Raw genomic sequence first — 21,730 nt, 5'->3', positions numbered from 1 at the left:
CACACACACAGTGCCATTTTATACCACAATTAAGTAAATGTGTTACTTTCAGTTGTTATAAAATACTTTTTATATATGACGTAAAAGAAATTTGACTTGCCTTGAAATTAGGCCTATGTCTCTTTAACAACGCTTGCTCTTTCTGAAACTCCGCTTTCTGGAAGTCATTACAACATCACTCCTCCATTAATCCGTGAACAACATTTTTACCAGTGTTTCACTGAGAAGTAGTTTGTATAATGAGCTCAGCAGATGAGCAGTTCCCCCAGGTATTTGCTAATTGCTTTTGGCTAGTCGGAAGGAGCTGGGTGGGGAATTAGCAGGGGAGCAGGGCTCTGTAAGGTGAAAGCTCGGAAGCTTGGAAATTATAGGTCTGAGAAGGAGCTGTGACTCGAAAGCGGCCCTCGGTCCACCCAGGCGTTCTGCACAGCCTAATGGTTGCCGTTAAGGATTAAAGGATTTCTCAAACAGGCATGACAGAATCAAGGAAACACTCCAGGTATGTTTTTGATTAGAAATTAACATTATAACATGATATAAAGCTCAAAAAAGTCAATTTTACATAATACAACCCCTTTAAATAAAGGTAAAAAACTAAACAATCTGATTATACAGATGGAAATGTGGGAGTTAAATACTCAAAAAGCTTCCAGCAGAGGGAGACAGAGTACAGGTTTTTAATAACTTCATTCCAAATTATGACTGTTTCATGAAGCGCTGATATGACAAACCTCTCAGTGGGAAACTCGATGACCGTGTGGAACTTCCCCTGCAGGGCAGCTGGACCCTCGCCCACCTCGATGTACTTGCTGTCTTCAGTCACAGGAGAGTTGATCTGAGCCTGAGTCCTGGCCTGGGCCTCCTCCAAGCTCAGAAGTTTGGTGGAAGGTGATGAAACCAGCAGGGATTTAGGTCGAGATAGAGAGTTGTGTCCTGGTGATGCAGTTACAGGAAATGAATGGCAGTAATGTAGACATGGAGCCTGCAGTACATGCAGCAGTGAGATGTTTGTGTGTACCTGTGCCCTCTCTGATCAGGGAGCTGAGTTTGGTGCTGAAGAGCACATCAACGTGGTTGAGGATGAACTCCACTACTACAGACTGAATTCGTACTTCCATGAAGGCTGCTGTGCCGCTGAAGCAGGCAGATTCAATCTGCTTTGACCTGAATCAACAGTACAGAATAGGCTTGTTTTAATCAAGAACTACAGTAAAAGAAGCCTGAGCATTACCTTTTAAAAGACAATAATGCCTCATAAAGTAACCATAAGCAAAATGTAAAGAATGTACAGATGTATGTCCACTGTTAGGGCTGCGTACCACTTTTAAAAATGATCAACATACAGTCTAAAACACAATCCAATCAATATTTATCCTGTACATTTAATGAGCCAAAATAAACAGATTTTTACTATGCCCACTTACACAAACACAAAAAAAACATTTTTTTCACTGTCCACAGATCAATACATAATTACTGTATTCTGTAATAAAATGATTAAATGTTTTAAACAGCGCTTCAACTAATAAAACCCGATGTAGTGTTGTTAGAGTCTCGTTTGGATTGATTACTGTTAGTTGAAACTCCTGGCTGACTCTGCAAATATGTCACGGGATACACAATCAAAAGAGATTGTGCTGTTGATGCCGCAACATTTAATTAAAGATCTGCAACACAAAACAGCTCAGTTTAGTGGTAAGTTGCTACTGTCTGTCTACATGTATCACAATGGAAAAGAAAATCAACAGATGGTTAAATATAGCACACATCCCCTCTATTTTACAGAATGTGCAGCCAAAAGATTCCTGAATGAACACTTACTAAATATTATCCTCAAAAAGAAACAATTTGGTGACTTGAAAACTGAAGAATGACTGAAAAAAAACTTTAGACTGTCACGTATTTAGCACAATGTTAAAAACCCTGAAGAAGGTATTGAACATGATGACCCTTACCGTAGCAGGTTGGGCGCCCAGACAATGGCCAGGTTCTTTGTGTGCATGTTGGTGATGTAGCTGAATGCTGCCAGGCGGGACAGGTGTCTCATGAGGAACTCCAGGGTCCTGGAAATCCAATAATAATCGCCAGAGAGTCAGCTGGTAATGTTAAAACTAATGATCCTTGCAGAGTCATTTCTTAACCACTGTACCTACTAGATTTAGGGACTAATAAGTTCATAAATCCTTTGGAGTATGTTGAGTAACTTCCATTTTTGTCACACAAAGAACAGGAGGGATAAACTGTACTGGGCTAAGTTAATCCCTTTTAGTGTGTTTTAAGTTTTAACATCAGCAAACATGAACAAGTCCAATGTAGTTTTAACCAAGCTTTCGTAAACTGCCAGCAGATGGCAGTGTGCTACCACACTGACCTGTAATGAGGTGGAGGAAGCTGCTGAATGACATCATGAATTTTGATGAGTCGCTCTTCGTCCGTTGCTGCTGATACAGCCTCCTTCACAATGAAACCAAGGCCACAGATGAATGGCAGGAGGGGGCAATATTAAACACATTGTTACTCTTTGCTGGTATAAAAGCCCCTGAGTGGAGTTAGCAACCAGTGAAGCCCCCATCTTTCCCTGTGCAGCCATGGCAACCAGAAAACATTTACCTCGGCCTCAGGGACGGCTCTGTTGTGCTTGGAGGAGGTTTTTATTCCAAGTCACAAAGTGTGGCTGGCAGCATTTCTAACGACAGGGCGTGTCAGGTGAAATGCTAATATTTTGGGGTTTTCTGTGACTTACATTGTTATCACTTTTGAAGAATTTCACTTTTTTTTTTTAAAAACAAAAATTACAAACAATTGTACAGCAAGAACAGCTAGTCTGACAAGAGGAAGCGCCAAAGACGGTCCTGTTACACCCTGGAGGAAGAAAACTTTGCACCAAGTGATAACTTTCTAAGCACACATAAGAAGAAGTGATCTATGCGGGGGGTTTTGCTTACAGAGAATTTCTCGTAGAGCTGGTAGGTGAGCAGCGGGTTGGGCAGCTCTCTGAAGTACAGCTTGCACAGCGAGCCGACGCAGTGGATGTCCTGGATGTAAACATCTTTGGTCAGGTCAGGTATCTGCTCCGAGTCAAACTCATGCCTGATGAAGAAGACAGAAAGAACAAAGCAACAGTCAACACGCTAATACTACAGAAAAATGCAACTGTGAATCATTTATGAGTCTGTGAGGATCTGCAAAAGAAAAAACTGCAACACACTTTCCATTTCAGAATTTCATGCTTTTCCAATTTAAATTCCAAAAATATTCAGGATGTTTGAAAGCAAAGAAATGTATCTAGTTGTTCTACAGAGCCTGAAAAGACACGATACAAAGTTCATCTTCCAATCCAGGAATGTGGTAAAAAAAATAACTGTTTATTAATGTAGTTCATTCTTTATCTAAATTAGCTCTGCTTAATTATCTACTTAGATCTGTTGGGTGCAGCTCCTTAAAGCACAGTTTGTACATGCTTGATATTTTTGTTAGTTAACTTTAAAACTGGGTTTCTGGGTTAAGAACTATACTGTGATTTAGGAAGCTCTACATTCCTAAAAAGCAATGAAACAGCCCCGTGCATGGATGTTAATTATGGGTTTTTCACTCAGTCGGTCATGTTATTTTAGAATATGATTTTTCTGCTTAAAATGTTACTTTATAATTTCAATAATTTTTAAATAAAAATGATTAAATCCTAAAGCAGAGAGAAGAAAAAAACTAATTCTGGGGAGGAAAAATGGTGTCCTAAAATAAATAGGTTTCATAAACTGATGTTACCAATAAGCTTAATGAAAATTCAGATTAAGCCTCAACGATTCAGACAAAACGTGTAGGAATGTTTTAATCAGACTCAGAAAATGATGACAACTTTCAGACCTTCATGTGTAGAAGTCCTGTGAATAGTTCACAGCTGAAAAATTACTTGTCACTTATGGGTGCCGGTTTATGGCATCAGGAAATGAAAAAGAGACAATGAATTAAAACAAAAACACCACAAGTATTTGCTCAAAATGAACAAAATCAAAGGCGATCCACTCATGCTTTTAGCAGTCCAATAACAAACATTAGAAATGAAAATCTAAACAAAAGAACAGAATATGCAAACTTGCCACTGTTCAGACATGTTTACAGTCCAATCGTTACTCTTGAGTTGACGCCAATAAGAAGGAAACACCAAGAAACGAACCAGTATAAAGTGAGTTTACTGAAAGTTGGCAGCTGGGCCATCAAACTTAAAGCAGGAATCCATTCTGCACGGTAGCACACAGAGCTATGCTCCTGGAAACTTAATGACATAAAACTCTGCCTCCTATCAGCATGACAGATTTTACATTACCGTCTATGTAGCGAGTAGAAAGTGACAACTTTTCTGGAGCAGCCTGGAGGTCTTGGCAACAATTTTTGAGCTTAAACTCCGTTCAGCAGGAAATGTCTCCTTACCGCAATTTCTGGATATTTGAAGCAATCCCAGAGAGGCGGTAAATGCCGTCCACCACGCCGTGCTTCTCGATGAACTCTGTGCAGCTCTTGAGGACTTGGGGTACTGCCAACACAGAATAGAAGACCAGCATGTCATCTATTTCCAATCAGTTTTGTCTGATTTGAGCACTACAGTTCCATGAACAGAGAGCCCTGCAGTTGAAGGTTGAGTAGGGAATCGTCAGGCTGCTGGAAAATGTCTGCAGGCTCTCTTAACGTAACGCACTTTGAAAAGAAAAGGGGGGAGCACTTTTTAAATAAAAAATATCCTCATGTAATGTAATGTTACATGTTTCCATGGTAAGATAAGACGCCTGTGACTGAGACAATCCAACACACACACAGCGTTAAAGCGTGTGTGACTGCATACCGGGAACAAAAATACCTTTAACAAAGTTCCTCCGTTCTGCTTCAGCTACTATGAATCATACAGACATTTTTTACATGTGCTCACTGTTTATAGAAGACAAAGTAAGAGTGTGTATGTGTGCAGCAGAGTTTCCAGACCTCCCACCAACACACACCAGTCAGAGGAAGACAGAATGAGATGTTGAGGGGAGCAGCTGTTCTGATTAACTCCATACAGCCGCAGAGCAAACATGAAACCAGGAAGAGTTTCTTCAGAGACTGGATGGACTCAGCTCATTTGCCCAAAGACGATGACAACAACAAAATATAGAAAATCAAAAACACAACAGCTCTGAGGTGTTTGGCAGTAGGGCAGCAGAAGCAGGTTCTTCTGGGTGCGGTGGGTTGTTGGGAAAGGTTCTGGTGAATCAAGACTTGTTTTGGAATTTGGGACGTTTGAGAAACACTTTAGACTCCTTTTGTGGTCTTTGGGCTGCGTTACTCTTGCACAGCTTTTACAGCAGGTTTAGGTGCAACATGGAGGGTAAATGCATTAAAAGATGCAAAACAAATAATTCAATTCCTTCTTTTTACACAAAAAACCCCCAAAATTTTACTGCCAAAAATGAAGTACAATCACAAACATGCTCCTAAATAATTACTTCTAACATGTGAGAGCTCAGCTCTTTCTTCTGGACTTATCAACACAGCGTAGGACTGATCTGTTTATGTTTCAGATTAACCAATTGATAATTGGTGCTTAATATGAGATGATTTAACAGAATTTGAACCAGATGAGGCTAAAACTATGCCAACTGATGAGTTTTTGGTAGAACATATTTACAAAGAAAGTTTGTTTTTAATCTTACATGCAAAGTAAATACATATTTGTACAGTTTTGGCTTAATTACTCCTGTGAGTGTGTTGCTTTTTTAGCAAATGGCCTTTTTTGAGTCTACTCCAGTTAACGATTAATTGATTAATAAATTAGTTGATGATTATTTTAATAATGAATTAGTCACAATTAATTTGAGGAATTGTTTCAGCCCTAATTTGGAAAGACAAAACAAACTAAATTTAGGTTAAAGTAAACCTAAACCAGGCTCTGATGATGGGAGTAGAGTCTGGACTCCATTTTGCTCCTCGGCTCACCTGAGGAAAACAGTCTGTGCCCAATGAATGTAAATATTGATTCTCCTGAAGCAGAAAGAGACGGGGAAGCCGATGTGTACTTAGATGATGTGTATTATATTAACTGCAAGTAAACATCTCCATGCCCGGGGAGCATTTTTGCGCAGTTAAGCCTCCCTTAACCCAAACTCTTAGCTTAAAGCTGAACGGATACTCTCTGCTGATTCACTCAGTGTCTCTGTGTTAACCCAAGCAGAGATATACTCATTTAAATGCAAAAGCTGGAAGTGTTCAATTAAAAACGCATTACCGTCATGTCCTGAGTTGAGGAGGTGTTCTCCCAGGTCACAACCAAACACCCTTTCCCGGAGGATCCCTCGCTGCTTTAGCTTTTGCTTGGTGGGCCTGGACTTCATGAAGGAGCGCAAGAAGGTGATCAGTTTCCCGTGCTTCTTAGATACTGAGACAGGAAGGAAGACAGAAAAAGACACGTTGGGTGATCAGAATACTTGTTTACTGTGGGCTGTACACAGACTCTCACATTAATCCATGCAGGAGAATGAAACCCCAAACTGGTCAAAGCTGCCCTATTGTGTGTTTGAGTTTCCATTCTCATGCTAAGTCGCTCTTTATGCGTGTGCGGTCTCGGATCCCGCCTCCCAGGCAACAACAAAGGAATCTTCCACATTCAGCAGCAGCATCGTCCTCGCCCCTTCAACACAGAACACCTTCCTGAAAACCAGATAGCCCGTTGGAGGAACGTCGTGAGCTCGGTCTTCGTCTCTGGAGAAATGTGGGAAAGGCTATCAAGTTCATCAATTGGAGAAGCAAACAAAAAAGAAGTCCACTTCTCAAGACAGTTTCAAAATCTTCCAGTTAGCCACCAGTAAGAGGACAGTAGCAAACTCTGGTTCTGTTTGTTTGACCCCAGAACTACAGTCATTTTGGGCTGAGCGTTCTATACAGCGTAACTTGCCACCGGCTCCGTTTCTGCTCTCTATCACGGCCACTGCTTCAGAGAGGACATTCATATCAGATATCACCCCGTCTTGTTATTCCACTATTCTTTTAAAGCATTACATCTGGATTCTGGAAGATATTAATTTACATGTTCATTCTAAGTAATTCTGAAACTGTTGTATAAGTTTTGGCCACCATTTCCTGTCTTAATAGAAAAACTGCTGTGGTACCGAAAACCTGAGTAATTGCTTGTGCTGTCATTTCAAAGAGGAATCTAATCACGTAAAAGTCGACTATTGTGGGAGTTCCTCTTGCTGTCTGCTGCAAGGCGATGTGGGGCTTCACTGAGTTCAGATAAACAGGACTTTGTGTAAGTAAAGTTTGCATTTACTCTTAATCTTAGTCTGGAAGCTTTAAGTTAGCGTAAGAACACAAGCGTTATCTGCATTTTTTTAAACTGGAATCTGATAGCTCAACTTCCCTGTAAACTACAGAAAACAACAGTGTGTGGAAGCTGCTAATGAGGTTATTGCTAGTTTGAGGATTAGTGAGGTGTATGTGGAAATCACAAAGAGAACAAGAAGGTGCCAGCTGTTTACTCAGGCAGCAACAACGATTAGCTGAAACCTGATAAGTTACATTCGAAGCTAAATTCTTCACTGTCTGCAGACTAAACTTCTCTTGTTTCAGGTCAGTTAGGATTACCAAAGTGGATTCTATTCACTAAATGCCACAACATTTGACCCAAGTCTTGCCGTTTGAAAGGCTATGCTAATGAATAGTAAGGAAATTCTGAATTTAAAATAAAACTCAGTTTCTTTGTTCTGCCAGTTAGCAAATGGCAATGTTGGTAATCCTAATAGAACTGAAATGACATTAGTTTAGCCTTCTATGTCAATGTGAAGATAAAACAAAACAGAGTTTTGCTCCTTTTCATATGGCAAACTAAGGATAACTTAATATAGAAGCTAAAATCATTTTCATTCTACATTTTGAAATGTTTGTCAAATTCTTTAACTGCAGAGATTTCTGGTTCAGTAAATCTGAGCTTTTTCCTTTTTAACATGTTAAAAAGGATGTAAAAGATTACATATATTAGTAGTGACTTTTCTTTTAGATACTTGTTCTATTCAATGATTGTACTGGATCTGTGGATTTGGAGAGAAAACATCCGCAAACTCTGGCCTGGTTTTTCTGAAACTATTGTATTATTTACCCACATTCTATTGGCAAGCCCTTCAATTTTGAATTGATCAAAATCAGAAACAAACATTTCCTGTTTGTTTCTGATTTGTCTTGTTGAAGTCTTCAGCAGTTCAACATAGTACTGAAAAAGACACTGCAAACAGCTAAAATTAGGATCATCAGTTTTGAGCTTTATAAAATCTGCTATATGTCTATAATTTGGGGGGGGGAACTGCAGTCAAGACTGTGATTAATCAGGAAGAAAATAACAACCCACAGCCTTGACAAGAAAATGCTCAATTATTACAATAAAAACATGTTTTTAAACACAAAATTCCTGAAATGATTGCAAATCTTCACAATTATTGAATATTTGAAATTATTAAAGTAATTACTATTGACCAAAAACTTTATAATTTCTTCCCTTCTCACAATGAGAAAAGTCACATCTGTAAACACCTCTGGACTCCTGATTGTGTTGCAAAGCAGCAGAGTCAGCTCCTACTCTTTAGCCAGCCTCTGCAGGGTCATGCACGCACACGCACAAAAACATTGCCACATATGGCAGGAGGAGAAGCTGATAGTGCAACTGTACGGGCTCCCACTGACGCGTCACTGACTGAGAGGACAACACGGAGATGAGTTCAGTGACAGACATGCCTCAGAAGCTGGACTGAGACTCCCATCTGCTTGTTGTCACAGAGGATGACAGTCATAAAGGTCCAAGACAGCAGCAGGGTGAAAGGCTGGGAGCAACAATTAATTACAGCATGCACAGTGTTCATACACAGAGAATTTCTGCTGGGTTGAGTGTATGCACCAAGAGAAGATTCTTCAAAGTCAGCTGGAGCGAAGTGTTTTAGGAAAATTTCAACTGATTTCTAAAACCTCCTGGCAGTCCAGTGACCGACCTTTAACATACTAAAATGGACTTTTAAGAGTTTGAAGGCTCCCAACAATCCAAATTGTCTTTGAAAAGTACAGTATTTTTTTCTCCTGCTAAAACAGGTTTATTACAAACCGGTGGAACAGAGTGGTTATTGTTTGCAAACATCATAAAATCACTTTGGCAATGTGACACTCCAGAAGGTACCGGGGGGACTCGCTTATTTACAGAAAGAGACATGGAAGCCAGCAGCCTGAACCGATTTCTTTCCTAAACCGAGGCAGGACAAAACCAAACACAAGGCGCTGATTATAAAACTTGAAGAAGTTGAGCAGATTACACATAAAGCTCTTAGCTGACTGCATGCTGAATCAGCATTTATGATGAATCACCAGCATCTCTTAAGAAACTAGACTTAATGAAAACAATGTTCTTTCCTAACCTAATTTCACTACGTCATACGACTTGGAAGTCTTCAGCAGTCAGACCAAAGGACAACTCAACAGCTGTAAAACAGAGACGAGACCAAAGCCAGCAGAGTCTGAGTAGAGGTCAGGGCCGGTCCAAAGCTTTTTGGGGCCCTAAGCAGATTTTCATTTAGGGGTCCCTCATACAGGCATGGCAACACCAGATATTGCTAAGATGATGTGTGTAGCATACCAACTATCGCTAACGTCATAGGTAATTAGCTTACGTCATACCAGTGTCATGATGGCTATTGATGTTAAACATACAAGAGCAGCAAACTTTAAAAAAAAAAAAATTTGGACTTTGAAATGCAGAATGGTATTTAGGTGTGTCACATTATTCCAACTGTTTGAAATTAACACCAGCTGATAAACACAGTTTGTTATCTCAACAGCAGGAAAATCTTAACCTATTATTTATGTAACTACTATGAAAATAATATGGAAATCATGTTCCATTTTTATGTAGTTTGTATTTATTTTTATTATTCTATGACTACGTACATGTATATTTTTTTTATGTAAGCTTGGTGCTCTTGGAAGCCTCTTGGACGTGTGGAGGTCCTACAAAGCCACTCAACTCTCATTGGCTTGGGCCGGCTCGACTAGGAATACACCAGTGAAATGGACGGAGCCTGGAATAGGACAAAGTTTTCTTTATTACTTCTGATCAGGAAGTGAATGAGAAAATGTTAACTAACATGCTTCTTCATATTCGGTTTGATTCAAAACTACTTCTTCCAAAGAAGCTGCAGCAAATTTTTTCTCTTTTTGGTACATTGCTACTTCAAACTGGAATATCTGATGCGCTGACAGCAAGTCTGTGAGTCTTCCAGTACATCTAAGACTGCTGAACAGGAAATTTAGACTCTTCTCACTGTTGCCTCTAGGAAATACTGGAATTCGGAAGTCTACCTTATATGGTTTCTGGCAGCATAAGCATACCTTCAACAGAAAAATTAAAAACGTTTATTTTCCCAAACAGTTGTGGATGACTGCGAGTCAAAGTTGGCTTTTTTTTTTTAGTAAAGCTATACAACAAAACTTCTAGAAAATTACAAAACAGTACATCTCTGCGCAAAAATAATGTTTATTGACAGAATTAACAGCAAGCCATGCAGTGTTTAAACTTTACAGCTGCTGACAGGGTGACATCCGCACACTGCTACGTGTGTAAAGAGCAGTGCAGCGTCTTACTAATAAAATGGCAGTCATGACTGTCAGTGACCTCTGCTTAGACAGACGCTCAAAGTGTTTGATGACGAGGTCAGCTAAATGTCTGATGCTTTCATCTCCCTGTGGAGAGATGACACCAGAAAGAGGCAACTGTTCCAGAGGGCCTGTCTGTGCTCCATATGTTAACTCCAACCCTCCATAGTAAAGGAGAACAAGAATAACTGGGCAAGAAACACAGAAAACAGGACACTATAGGGAACATCAGCACAATCAAATGCAAAACAAAGGCTGCCCTGTTATCTCTTGTAATTTTATTACTGTGGCTAAACATAAATGGAAGCCATCTCCTTACTTAGAGAGGCTTCAAACGATAAACTTTATTAAGGTGGAAGAGATATTTAAATTGCAAACCATTTCCTGCATGTTCCTTACAAGGTGCTGTCTGACCATTCAAATTTTAGCGACAAGCGCTGTGTGCTTTTCATCGGGACTTATCTCAGGTTTTATTATACCCCCCTAAACTAAGAACAAAAGCTTATTCAGGAAAAGTGAGTCAGCAGTATCTTAAATGTCCTTCTGAAGGACTGACAATGACCGATACAAGATACCAAGCAATTTTACAAATTTAATGAAATAACCTGAACAAGTTTTGGTAGTAAGGATATTCTTTAAACAATGAATCCCTTCGGAAAATAGCGCAAGATGCTTACAAAACGAATCCACAACGTTCCATTGTAAAAAAAAAAAATAAAAAAAAAAATCCTAACTTGTCAGAATCCAAACGCTGTTTCCTACCTCTTCACCATACCGCGGGGCTTTCCTTTACGCTTCTACGAACGCAGCTCAAGTCCAAAGCACAACTCGCTTTTGTTCCGCTAAATCTGCGCCAGAATAAAATCCCAATTGGACCTCCTCAGAGTAGCGCGAGCTGCCCCAATGCAGGGTAAGAAGGGTTTAAAGGTCGGAGAGAGAGCGCGCCGCAGACTCGTTCACTCCCTGACTTCAAAAGCTTCAAGGCATGCTACGTTCAAGGGCACCCGGAAATAGTAAACTTTCAAAAGGCTCACCACGTACGGGAAAATGCTGCTTTAAAACTGGCGTTTAAACTAAGCATATATAATGTAACACGAAGAAAAAAATTGAATATAAAAAAAACCGTTTTATTTACAACTTAAAGAACCTAAAATCAACCATTATATTTTAAAAGGAGATATTCTCATTTAGCACAAACAGACCCCAGCTTTATTTTTGCAACAACGTTTCTCGACGCTCTATTTGTTCACTTTCTCGCATCTGAATTCACTTACAGCAAATATTTACAAGTGCAACTGAAGGCATCATTGAACTTAATGAGAAATGTCACTGTGAATACCTCCCCCAGTGTCTGCACTGTTCTGCTCTGCGGTTTACTTGTAATTAAAAACAGTTGCGACAACATTTAAGGTGTTATTTGTTTCGAATAAAACGCTTACCATCAGCAGGGTAGGTTCCTGTGATTTGTGGTTAATTCTTTGTTGAGTGGGTGTAGTTTCCCGTGGCCTGACATTAACTCTCAGCGGCTGCTGGGAGAAGCCAAACAGCACAACTCCAAAGAATGTGGTTAAAAGTAAAGTTCTCTAGTCCTGGCTTTAAAAAGTCACTAATAGCCATAAAAGATTTTCACAACGACCGTGAGTAAAAACAATATTTCTTAATGGTATCAGTGTTTCCACTAACATTTTTTAAAAAGTGTAACATAACGTAATCACTATACCTAAATCAGAAAAGCAAGAGTATTTTGACTTGTAAAAATAATTTAACAATGATTAGTTACAATGTTCACTTACAATTTTTAATTACTTTGATATTGATATACTGACTTAAGGAAAATCATAGAAGATTAGTACAGCTTATATACTAATTGCTGTCAACAGAAATATAAAAAAAGTAGCCAAACAGTGTATTAGCCTTTCTTCAGTCAGATGACTGGAAGTGTGCAGCAACAGTTAGAGGACAAGCAGAGCAGCATCTACTCTCCATACAGCAGGAAAAAAATGAGATGTTTCTTTGGGATTCCATTAAAATAACTTTGAACAATAAAAACTGATCACTTTTCAACCTGTAAATTTTTCTAACCTTGATAAACCGTCATACCGGCTACCAACCCATCTATGGTTTTGATTTGAAAACTGGACCCAAACACAAGAGTCTGATTCTTCCTCAACAGTCTGAGTTGATGTCTGTTTTTGTTTTTCCTCATTGTCAAACTCACAGCTGAAGGGTTTCTGTATCTTATGCTTTCTCCTACATATTATGTTGTTTTAAGTTATTTAAGTGCCCAAAGGTCTGTATTATCATTATTATTGTTTTCATTTCATTATGTTGATGTTTAGGAGTTTGTCTCTTTTTGACCTGCCTCATTTGTCTCATGACTTCTTCAGATTTAGCTTTATATTGTCTTTAAATAATTAACCAGTGGCCTTGTTAGCAGTTAAAGAAAAAAGTATGAGTACCTCAGCAATAAGTATCAACTGCAATACAATAAAAGTATATATTATCATAAGGTGTAAGAGTTGCAGACTGAATCTAATACTTAATGTGTCCTAGCTGTCCTAATATTTTCCTTAACGCCTTAAGTGCTGTGTGCTAAGTGCAGTAACCTGCATATAGCTAATGTATTGAAGTCCAGGGAACAGACAGGAAACATGGTTTCAGTTTGATGCAGCAGAGGCAACGCTGTTAAAAACATAAATATGAATTCCTACCTGCTGGATTCATAGCAGCATGTTTTACAACTGCAGGGGAACCGTGAGAATGTTGTTTATATAACGAGCAGCAGAGCATGTAAAGGCTCAGGGTCAATCTAGTGTAACGTAGTCAGGATACAAATTAAGAACAGCTTCCTTCAGTGCTAAAGTTTTACATTTTAGAACATAAAACTTACCTAATAAGGTCCTAAAATGTGAGTGAAATGAACGAAACCACACAGCATATTATGACGTAATAAATTGTGTCAACACTTTATGACCTGATATATAAAACCTTAAAACTGATGCATGCTTTGTTTCTTTTTTACATGGCTGCAGTAATTGAAATGATTCACCCACTGTGAAACAAGCAATAGTTCAACAGTCACTTGTTCGTAACAACGCCTGACTTGTTAGCAGAGTGGCTTGCAAAAGTATTCATACCTAGGCCTGTCACAATAAGCAATAAATCAATTAATCCCATGATAAATTCAAACAAACTCAATAGTTTCCATTGGCGTGATTTATCATTTATGTCTTTTTTCTCTCATTCTACCAAAACTGGATGATAAGTCTTAAGTTTGGTGATTTGGTCTCAACTAGCTCTTATTTTGAAGGACAGTTTTGTTTACACAGACTTCAAAGTTAATTTTAGTTGTTTTATTTATTTTGAATATTTAATGTCTTCCAGTTCCAGTGTTAAATGTTCATTAGAATTTAAAGTTTACAGATCTTTTAGAATGCGTTCTTGAATTATTATTTTATTATAATAATATTATATATTATAATATAATAATATTATTATGATTATTTTGCCATCACCATTATATTACTGAACAATGGTCTCAAAACAACAATATTACCTTTTATCGCAAAAACTTCTGGAACAATTTATCGCCCAGCAAAATTTGTTCTCTTTCAACATTCGTTTCGGTATCTCACTATGGGACACGACCCCAGCGCCTGTCCCCCAGAAGCTCTATTACATTACGCCAGTCTTGACTGGCCGGTAGAAGTGACGTCAGCTCCAGGAGGAGGAGCTTCCTCCTAGTATAAATGCCTGACGACACGCAAGCGATCTTCAGTCTAACACCTCTTCTCGCTCCCAGAAGCAACTCTCAGACGGCTAGCACGGTAACTATTGGGCTAGCTTAACTGTTCGCAGAGCGAGCTAACAACTCGGTCGCCGAACGCTTCTCGGTAGCTGTGCTTGGTTGTTCTGAGTTTTTCTACCGCTGGTCTGTCACCAAACAGCAGCAGCTGCAGCTAGTCTCCAAACTAGCTGCGACCTTTGGCTTTGATTTTAATCGAAGCTGATAGTCACGTAGCTTGGACCCGTACCCGCAATGGACAGGACCAAACTACCGACTAAAACCTGCACGTGTGGCAACCTCATTGCTGGGGCAGATACCCATTCTGTCTGCGCTTCGTGTCTGGGGCCGCAACATGCCCAGGACGGGTTAGCGTCACCAGCGGGGTGTGAACATTGTGCACGGCTCTCTATTAAAACTCGTCGACGCAGGCTAGCACGCCAAGCTAGTTTGTCGGAGGCGGACCCTGTGCTGGGGGTATCCAATCCCCCTCCACCGGTTCTTGCCTCGACCGATGAGGGAGAGCTCCCTTTAGCTCAAGCCAGTTGGGGTGACCAGCTTGATGCTGTCGCACCACTTCTTGATCTGGAGGAAGATGGAGCCGACCTCCCGGTTTTCAGTGATTTTGCGGGTGCAGAATCTGACTCCGAGGTGGAATCCGTCAGTCTCGGGTCTGACGACTACGAGCAGGACGGCGAGACGTTCTCTATCCCTTTGGCTGCAAAGCCCACGGAAACTGGTGAAACCCGCTACAGCGGCCCTCCAAACCCGACTGCATCGGACCTCCACGACGTCTGCAGAAGAGCAGCTGCAAAGCTGGGCATTGAATGGCCGGAAACCCCGGCCGAGACCACCACATCTCGGTATGAGGGGAAACGGCTTCCAAAAGCCAAATCTTCCACCAGACAGCTGCTGCCGGTTTTCCCGGAGTGCCTCGAGGAAGCAACCCGGTCCTGGAGTAATCCGCTCACCGCCAAAAACCCCGTTCTGGGAGGGTCGGCGCTGGACTGGACCGGCGTGGAGGACAGCGGTTTTTTCCGCCTGCCTCCTGTTGAACCTCAGCTAGCATTTCACCTGCACCCCTCACAGAAATCGACCATGACAGCGGCAGGACCAACCCTCCCGTTCAAGGCCGATTCGTTTCAGTCAGCTTTAAACGAAAAAAGCTACAAGGCAGTGGCAGCATCGGTTAAAGCCCTGAACGCCTCCTCTCTCCTCCTCGCTTATCAAGCAGAACTGCAGGAGCAGATGGCGGGTGCAGCAACCGCAGATCTGTGGGACGAGTTATGCGTGGTGACAGACCTCTGCCTCCGTCTCCACAGAAACGCTGTCCAGGCCTCAGGGCGAGCAATGGCTCTGATGGTCACTCAGGAAAGAGCCAGATGGTTGAATCTGTCCAGCCTCTCTCAAAGAGAGAAAAATCAACTCCTCGACACGCCGGTGGACCCGAAGGGCTTATTCGGCCCCACCGTTGCAGCAATGCAAAAACGCTGCGAGGAGAAAAAGAAAGAAGGTGAAGCGCTGCAACTCTGTCTGCCCAGAAGAGCGCAGCCTCCTCTCTCTGCGGCACCTCGTCAAACGTTCGCTCAGGCGACAACCCGACCGGGCTACCGCATCCCTAAACGCCACCCTCAGCAGCAGTCGGCGGACCAAAGCCAGGGAAAGCAGATCGAGCTCAAGGGTGCCTGGGGAAGAAAGCCCTTCACGCCACCGGTGACTTCGGGAACCAAACCTCCGGCCACCGCTAGCGCGAAGAAAAAGAGGCGGGCTACCTAGGCAGCTCGCCCCGGGGTGGGAGAGCAGGCACTGCCAGACACCTGTTCCCCCGCCACCGGAAAACGTTCTGTCCCAGTTCGAGTTTGTGAAGCCACGTTCAGGGCAATTCAAACGGCCTGCAGAGCCAGCGTTGGAGCTCGCAGTTCAGAGCCGAACGAAGAGGAGAAAGCTTACACATGGCCAGAGCTCAGTGGAGCCAGAGCTGTGGCCAGAAAGCACACACCAGTGCACAAACACACACCAGTGTTTGAAAACACAAATATCTCCCTTCACCACAAACTCAATAAAATTGTTCCCAGGCGCGCATCCAGGTCAGGAACCGAGGGCGCAGCCAAAACAAAGAAATATAATGAAAATGACATTAGGACAGAACGTGGCCGTGCGGCTGCACATGGGGCCAACAGGGGGAGCTCTTGCCCCACCTTTGGCGTACTCGGCAGCTTTGTCTCTGAAAGAGACAGCAGACCGACAGCAGCTACAGCTTGCTCAACCGGCACGGAACAATGCTTTCACAGAAGCACTTCCCAGCCCATTAGCGAGAAAAGTCCAGCTGTGGCGAGCGTGCGGGGCATCAAATTGGGTGATAAAGACTGTATCCAGAGGATACAGGCTCCAGTTTGGAACAGCTCCTCCCCGTTTCAAAGGTATAGTACAGTCATATGCCCGGGGAGAACACGCACGCATTTTGCAGGGGGAAATAATATCTCTGCAGAACAAAAACGCCATTCGGCTGGTTCCGCAGGAGCACAGCAGGGACGGCTTTTACTCCAGATATTTTCTCGTACCGAAAAAAGGCGGGGGTCTGCGGCCGATATTAGATCTGCGAGCTCTGAACGCATATCTGAGACGGTATACGTTCAGGATGCTGACACACGCAGCTCTGATACGGTTTGTGCGTCGAGGAGATTGGTTCATCTCCGTAGACTTGAAAGACGCATATTTTCACATCCCTATATACCCCCCTCACAGAAAATACCTCAGATTTGCCTTTCAGGGGAAGATGTACGAATATCTCGTACTTCCCTTTGGCCTCTCACTGAGCCCACGCGTGTTTGTGAAATGCACCGAGGCTGCAGTCGCACCTCTGAGGGAAAAGGGAATACGTCTGGCTACGTATATAGACGACTGGCTGATTGCAGCTCAGTCTCCGGTGGAACTTATGGCACACGCCACGATGCTGATATCACATCTGGCGGCTCTGGGTTTCACAATAAACTGGGAGAAGAGTATCCTAACCCCAGTACAAACAATAACCTTCATCGGGATGTCCCTGAATTCAGAGGAGTTCAGAGCACGCCTCTCAGCAGAACGACTGAAAGCCTTCCAGGCTTGTCTGGCAGTTTTTCGCAGAGGCGCACTCGTGAAATTCAGACTGTGTCACAGGCTGCTTGGTCTGATGGCGTCAGCACTGTCGGTCATCACGTTCGGCCGTCTGCACATGCGACCGTTTCAACGGTGGGTAGCATCGCTCAATTTGAGCCTAATACGCCATGCCCACCGGAAGGTGATCGTTTCTGGGACATGCGCACGCGCTCTGAGTCCGTGGAAACACACCGCTTTCCTGAACACCGGCGTTGCCATGGGAACCATCCTAACACGGAAAGTTGTTACTACGGATGCCTCGTTAATTGGTTGGGGAGCCACACACGAGGGCATGATGGTAAACGGTGTCTGGAGCTCACAAACACGGACAGCTCACATAAACTGTCTGGAGCTCCAAGCTGTTCTACTAGCTCTGAGACATTTTCTGCCCTCTATCAGAGGGCACCATGTTTTGGTCAGAACAGACAATACAACGGTGGTTGCATACATCAACAGGCAGGGAGGCCTGCGCTCACATCATTTACACATGCTAGCACACAGACTGATAGTCTGGACCAGCTCACGCCTTCTGTCACTGAGAGCCACTCATGTGCCAGGGGTGATGAACAGGGGTGCAGATCTGCTGTCGAGAGGCAATCCCCGCTACAAGGAGTGGAGACTCCACAGCGGGGTTGTAACCCAAATATGGCAGCGGTATGGTCAGGCGGAGGTAGACCTCTTTGCATCAGAGGAAAACACTCAATGTCCGAGTTTTTTCTCCCTGACCGAGGAAGGTGCTCCGTTGGGCCTGGATGCTCTAGCACACGAGTGGCCCCCGGTTCTCCTGTACGCTTTTCCACCACTGGAACTGATTATTCCTACCCTCGCCAGGGTGCGAGAGAGGAAACATTCACTCATCCTGGTAGCTCCCCGTTGGCCAGGGAAGCACTGGGTAGCAGAAATTTTCCAGTCACTGCAGGGCGAGCCGTGGCAGCTCCCTCTCCGCAGGGATCTCCTAACACAGGCACGTGGAGAACTATTTCATCCTCATCCGGAACGCCTAGCTCTATGGGCCTGGCTTGTGAAAGGGTGAATCTGGCAGCCAGTGGGCTTCCCCAGAACGTCATTGACACGATTCAGAGCGCAAGAGCGGTCTCGACTCGTAGCGCATATGAGGGAAAATGGCGTGCATTTGAGGGTTGGTGCGGTAAAACCATGTTTAGCGCAATACAGAGCCCTGTGTCAGTTATTCTGACATTTCTACAAGAACTGCTGGATAAAGGTTTGGCTTTTTCAACTGTCAAAGTATACTTGGCAGCTATTTCAGCTTGTCATGTAGGCTTTGGAGACAAGACAGTGGGGCAACATCCTCTGGTGTGCCAGTTCATGAAGGGTGCACGACGGCTCCGGCCGGTGTCTAAAAGCCTCACTCCTTCATGGGATTTACCGATGGTACTTGATGCCTTGTCACATGTACCTTTCGAACCTTTGGAGCAGGCTGAGCTTAAAGTGCTCTCGTTTAAGACAGCCTTGTTAGTCGCATTGGTTTCTACCAAACGTGTGAGCGACATTCAAGCTTTTTCAGTAAACCCCTCCTGCATGCGGTTTACTGAGCAGAATCATAAGGTTTTACTGAAAACCAATCCAGCTTATATACCAAAGGTTTTTAACCCGGCCTTGCCATGCCGCCCTTTGGAGTTGATGGCTTTTTGCCCTCCACCGTTCTCCTCTCAGGAGCATGAAAGACTGCATACGCTCTGCCCCGTGCGAGCGCTTCAGATCTATGTGAAGAAAACGGCTGGTTTTCGCAAATCTGAGCAGCTGTTTGTGTCATGGGCTTCACCACATAAAGGGAAACCTCTAACGAAGCAACGCCTTTCCCATTGGGTAGTCGGAGCTATTGCTATGGCCTATCAGAGTAAAGGCCTTGCACCCCCTGCAGGTCTACGAGCTCATTCCACTCGTGGCATGGCCTCATCCTGGGCACTGTTTCAGGGTATACCTTTGGAGGACATATGTGATGCTGCCAGCTGGGCAACTCCTCACACCTTCACCAGGTTCTATAGATTGGATGTCACGGCACCAACTCTGGCTCACACAGTTTTGGGCGTGGGATCCACACTTGGATAACTGCAGGATGCATCTTTTGGTCTTCGAGTAAGCTTATCTGGCAATACGGGAGTAGCCACATCCCATAGTGAGATACCGAAACGAATGTTGAAAGAGAACTTTAGGTTAAGTAATTAACCCCGGTTCTCTGAAACATGAGTGAGGTATCTCACCAGATCACCCTCCTTGCCTGGAGCGAGGAAGAGGTGTGCTTAAAAGACTGAAGATCGCTTGCGTGTCGTCAGGCATTTATACTAGGAGGAAGCTCCTCCTCCTGGAGCTGACGTCACTTCTACCGGCCAGTCAAGACTGGCGTAATGTAATAGAGCTTCTGGGGGACAGGCGCTGGGGTCGTGTCCCATAGTGAGATACCTCACTCATGTTTCAGAGAACCGGGGTTAATTACTTAACCTAAAGTTATCGTGGCAGGAATATTCATACCCCACAATCATATTTTATGTTACTTACTTTCTTTTACATTTTGTCACAGATCAGTGTAAGCTGGTGATAATGAGGGAATCTGTTTGCGCATGAATGACTGAGTTAAACCTTCTCCAGGCATCATAATTCTTCACAATAACACAAAACAAAGCAGGACAGGGTCAACCAACAAATGGCAGACGTAGAGGTCGACCGTACTACCTTGTTTGTCATGTTGTGTAAAGATTTGGGGAAATAACTTCCAACCTATTTATGTTCTGCAAAAATAACAACAAAAAAAAGCCATACGGAGAGTAAATCACATATTATATAACAAACACACCAATGCTTTGCTAAGCCAGTGGGGAGTATTAAAGTTTGTTGAGCTAGTAAAATTTAAGTCTGCACAAATAATATGCCAAACAAAAAAATAATATGCTCCCTAAAAAGATTCAAAAATTGTTTATGGATGAAGAAATATGAGTTAAGATGCTGAGTGAAAGCTCATTCAGTTTTAATACCTGAAATCTGATCGAAACCTTCTTGATGGCGATTTACCTACTTTTGAATCTTTTTTTCTCCTGTTGTCTGGATTTAATTGTTGATTCTGTGTTTTCTATTAATTTTTTCTTATTGTAAAGCTATGAAGAGTTGAAATGGCTTGTTTGCAACAAACATCTTTAGTGTAGATCTGTATAAGCGATTTATACAACACTTGTGAATTATTTTTACTTGACTTTCTTTTGAATTTCTTTAATTTGCAGTTGAAGTTTTGACTGTATAGTAACAGCTATTATTATTACTATATGTGTGTCTGAGTGTTTTAGATCGAATAAATTAAATGATAAACTAAGACATGCAGGAATGGTTTACATCAGGACTTCTCAAACTTAATGTTTAATGGTCCGACTCTGATTTCTGGATAAGGTCAGAGGTTTAATGCCTCTAACTAATTAGTTGTAACTCTAAACCACTCTAATCCGTCCACTCATCAATATTCAGATTTGCATTTAAAAAAAATTTGATTCACAGTTTTACAACTTTGTTTGTGTTTTGCATATAACTGCAATAAAATAGAAGTGGAAACAAACAAAAAGTTGTTTTTGATCATGAAGTTCCTGCAAACAAACCTTCCTGAGGCTTAGCATAGTACACAAAGCAGCTTGCATAGTTTCACAGCGGCAGGAAATGATCCATAATCCTTGGGAACGGGAGGACAAATCAAACCCTGTCTCGCACATTCTCTCCCCGTTCCCCTTCCTCTCTGCCTCACATAACCAGCTGTCTTGGCTCCAACATGCTCACAGCTGCCCAGATTGTTGGTCCCCACACATGATGAAGAGGGGAGCAGACGAGAGCCGGCTCTGTGTCTGTTTCAGGTCTACTGTTCTGTGTGAGGAGGAAAGACGTCTAACGGACATTTATTTCATCTACAGTTCCCCAACTTTCTGGTTTCGAACTGACGTAAAACAAAACAAAACGAGAAAAAGCTTTATTTCTACTGTTCGGGGCTGGAGAGTCTAATCCCAGGTTTCAGAGCAAAGCAACCCAAGCATCCAGAGTAAAGGATCAGCAGCCTTGAGCTTGTATGGTCTTGATTTTAACTGAGACGGTTGCACGCTAACAGTTTCCATCCAGCATTGGTTGGTGGCGGGGGAGAGTGGGTCCAGGCAAAGCGAGGAGATT

At 42.6% G+C, this 21,730-nt stretch overlaps 1 protein-coding gene across 9 annotated transcripts in view; it reads right to left on the bottom strand.

Moving 5' to 3' along the window:
• Positions 1-21,730, bottom strand: part of arhgap32 (Rho GTPase activating protein 32) — a 124,688-nt gene that overhangs the window by 7,868 nt on the left and 95,090 nt on the right. For 8 of the 9 annotated variants that reach the window (XM_023342592.1, XM_023342596.1, XM_023342597.1 and 5 more), the window contains 7 exons: positions 6,257-6,406; positions 4,429-4,531; positions 2,946-3,090; positions 2,372-2,454; positions 1,956-2,063; positions 1,019-1,164; positions 732-933 (listed from right to left, as the gene is read on the bottom strand). In XM_023342592.1, the coding sequence (XP_023198360.1) occupies positions 732-933; positions 1,019-1,164; positions 1,956-2,063; positions 2,372-2,454; positions 2,946-3,090; positions 4,429-4,531; positions 6,257-6,406 (937 nt within the window). Of the gene's footprint in view, positions 1-731; positions 934-1,018; positions 1,165-1,955; positions 2,064-2,371; positions 2,455-2,945; positions 3,091-4,428; positions 4,532-6,256; positions 6,407-11,415; positions 11,607-21,730 lie in introns of those variants that run through there. The other variant, XM_023342600.1, reaches the window with a different exon arrangement.

This window comes from Xiphophorus maculatus, chromosome 11 (assembly GCF_002775205.1).
Source record: "Xiphophorus maculatus strain JP 163 A chromosome 11, X_maculatus-5.0-male, whole genome shotgun sequence".
Classification (NCBI taxonomy): domain Eukaryota; kingdom Metazoa; phylum Chordata; class Actinopteri; order Cyprinodontiformes; family Poeciliidae; genus Xiphophorus; species Xiphophorus maculatus.
This window is presented reverse-complemented; position numbering and strand designations above follow the sequence as displayed.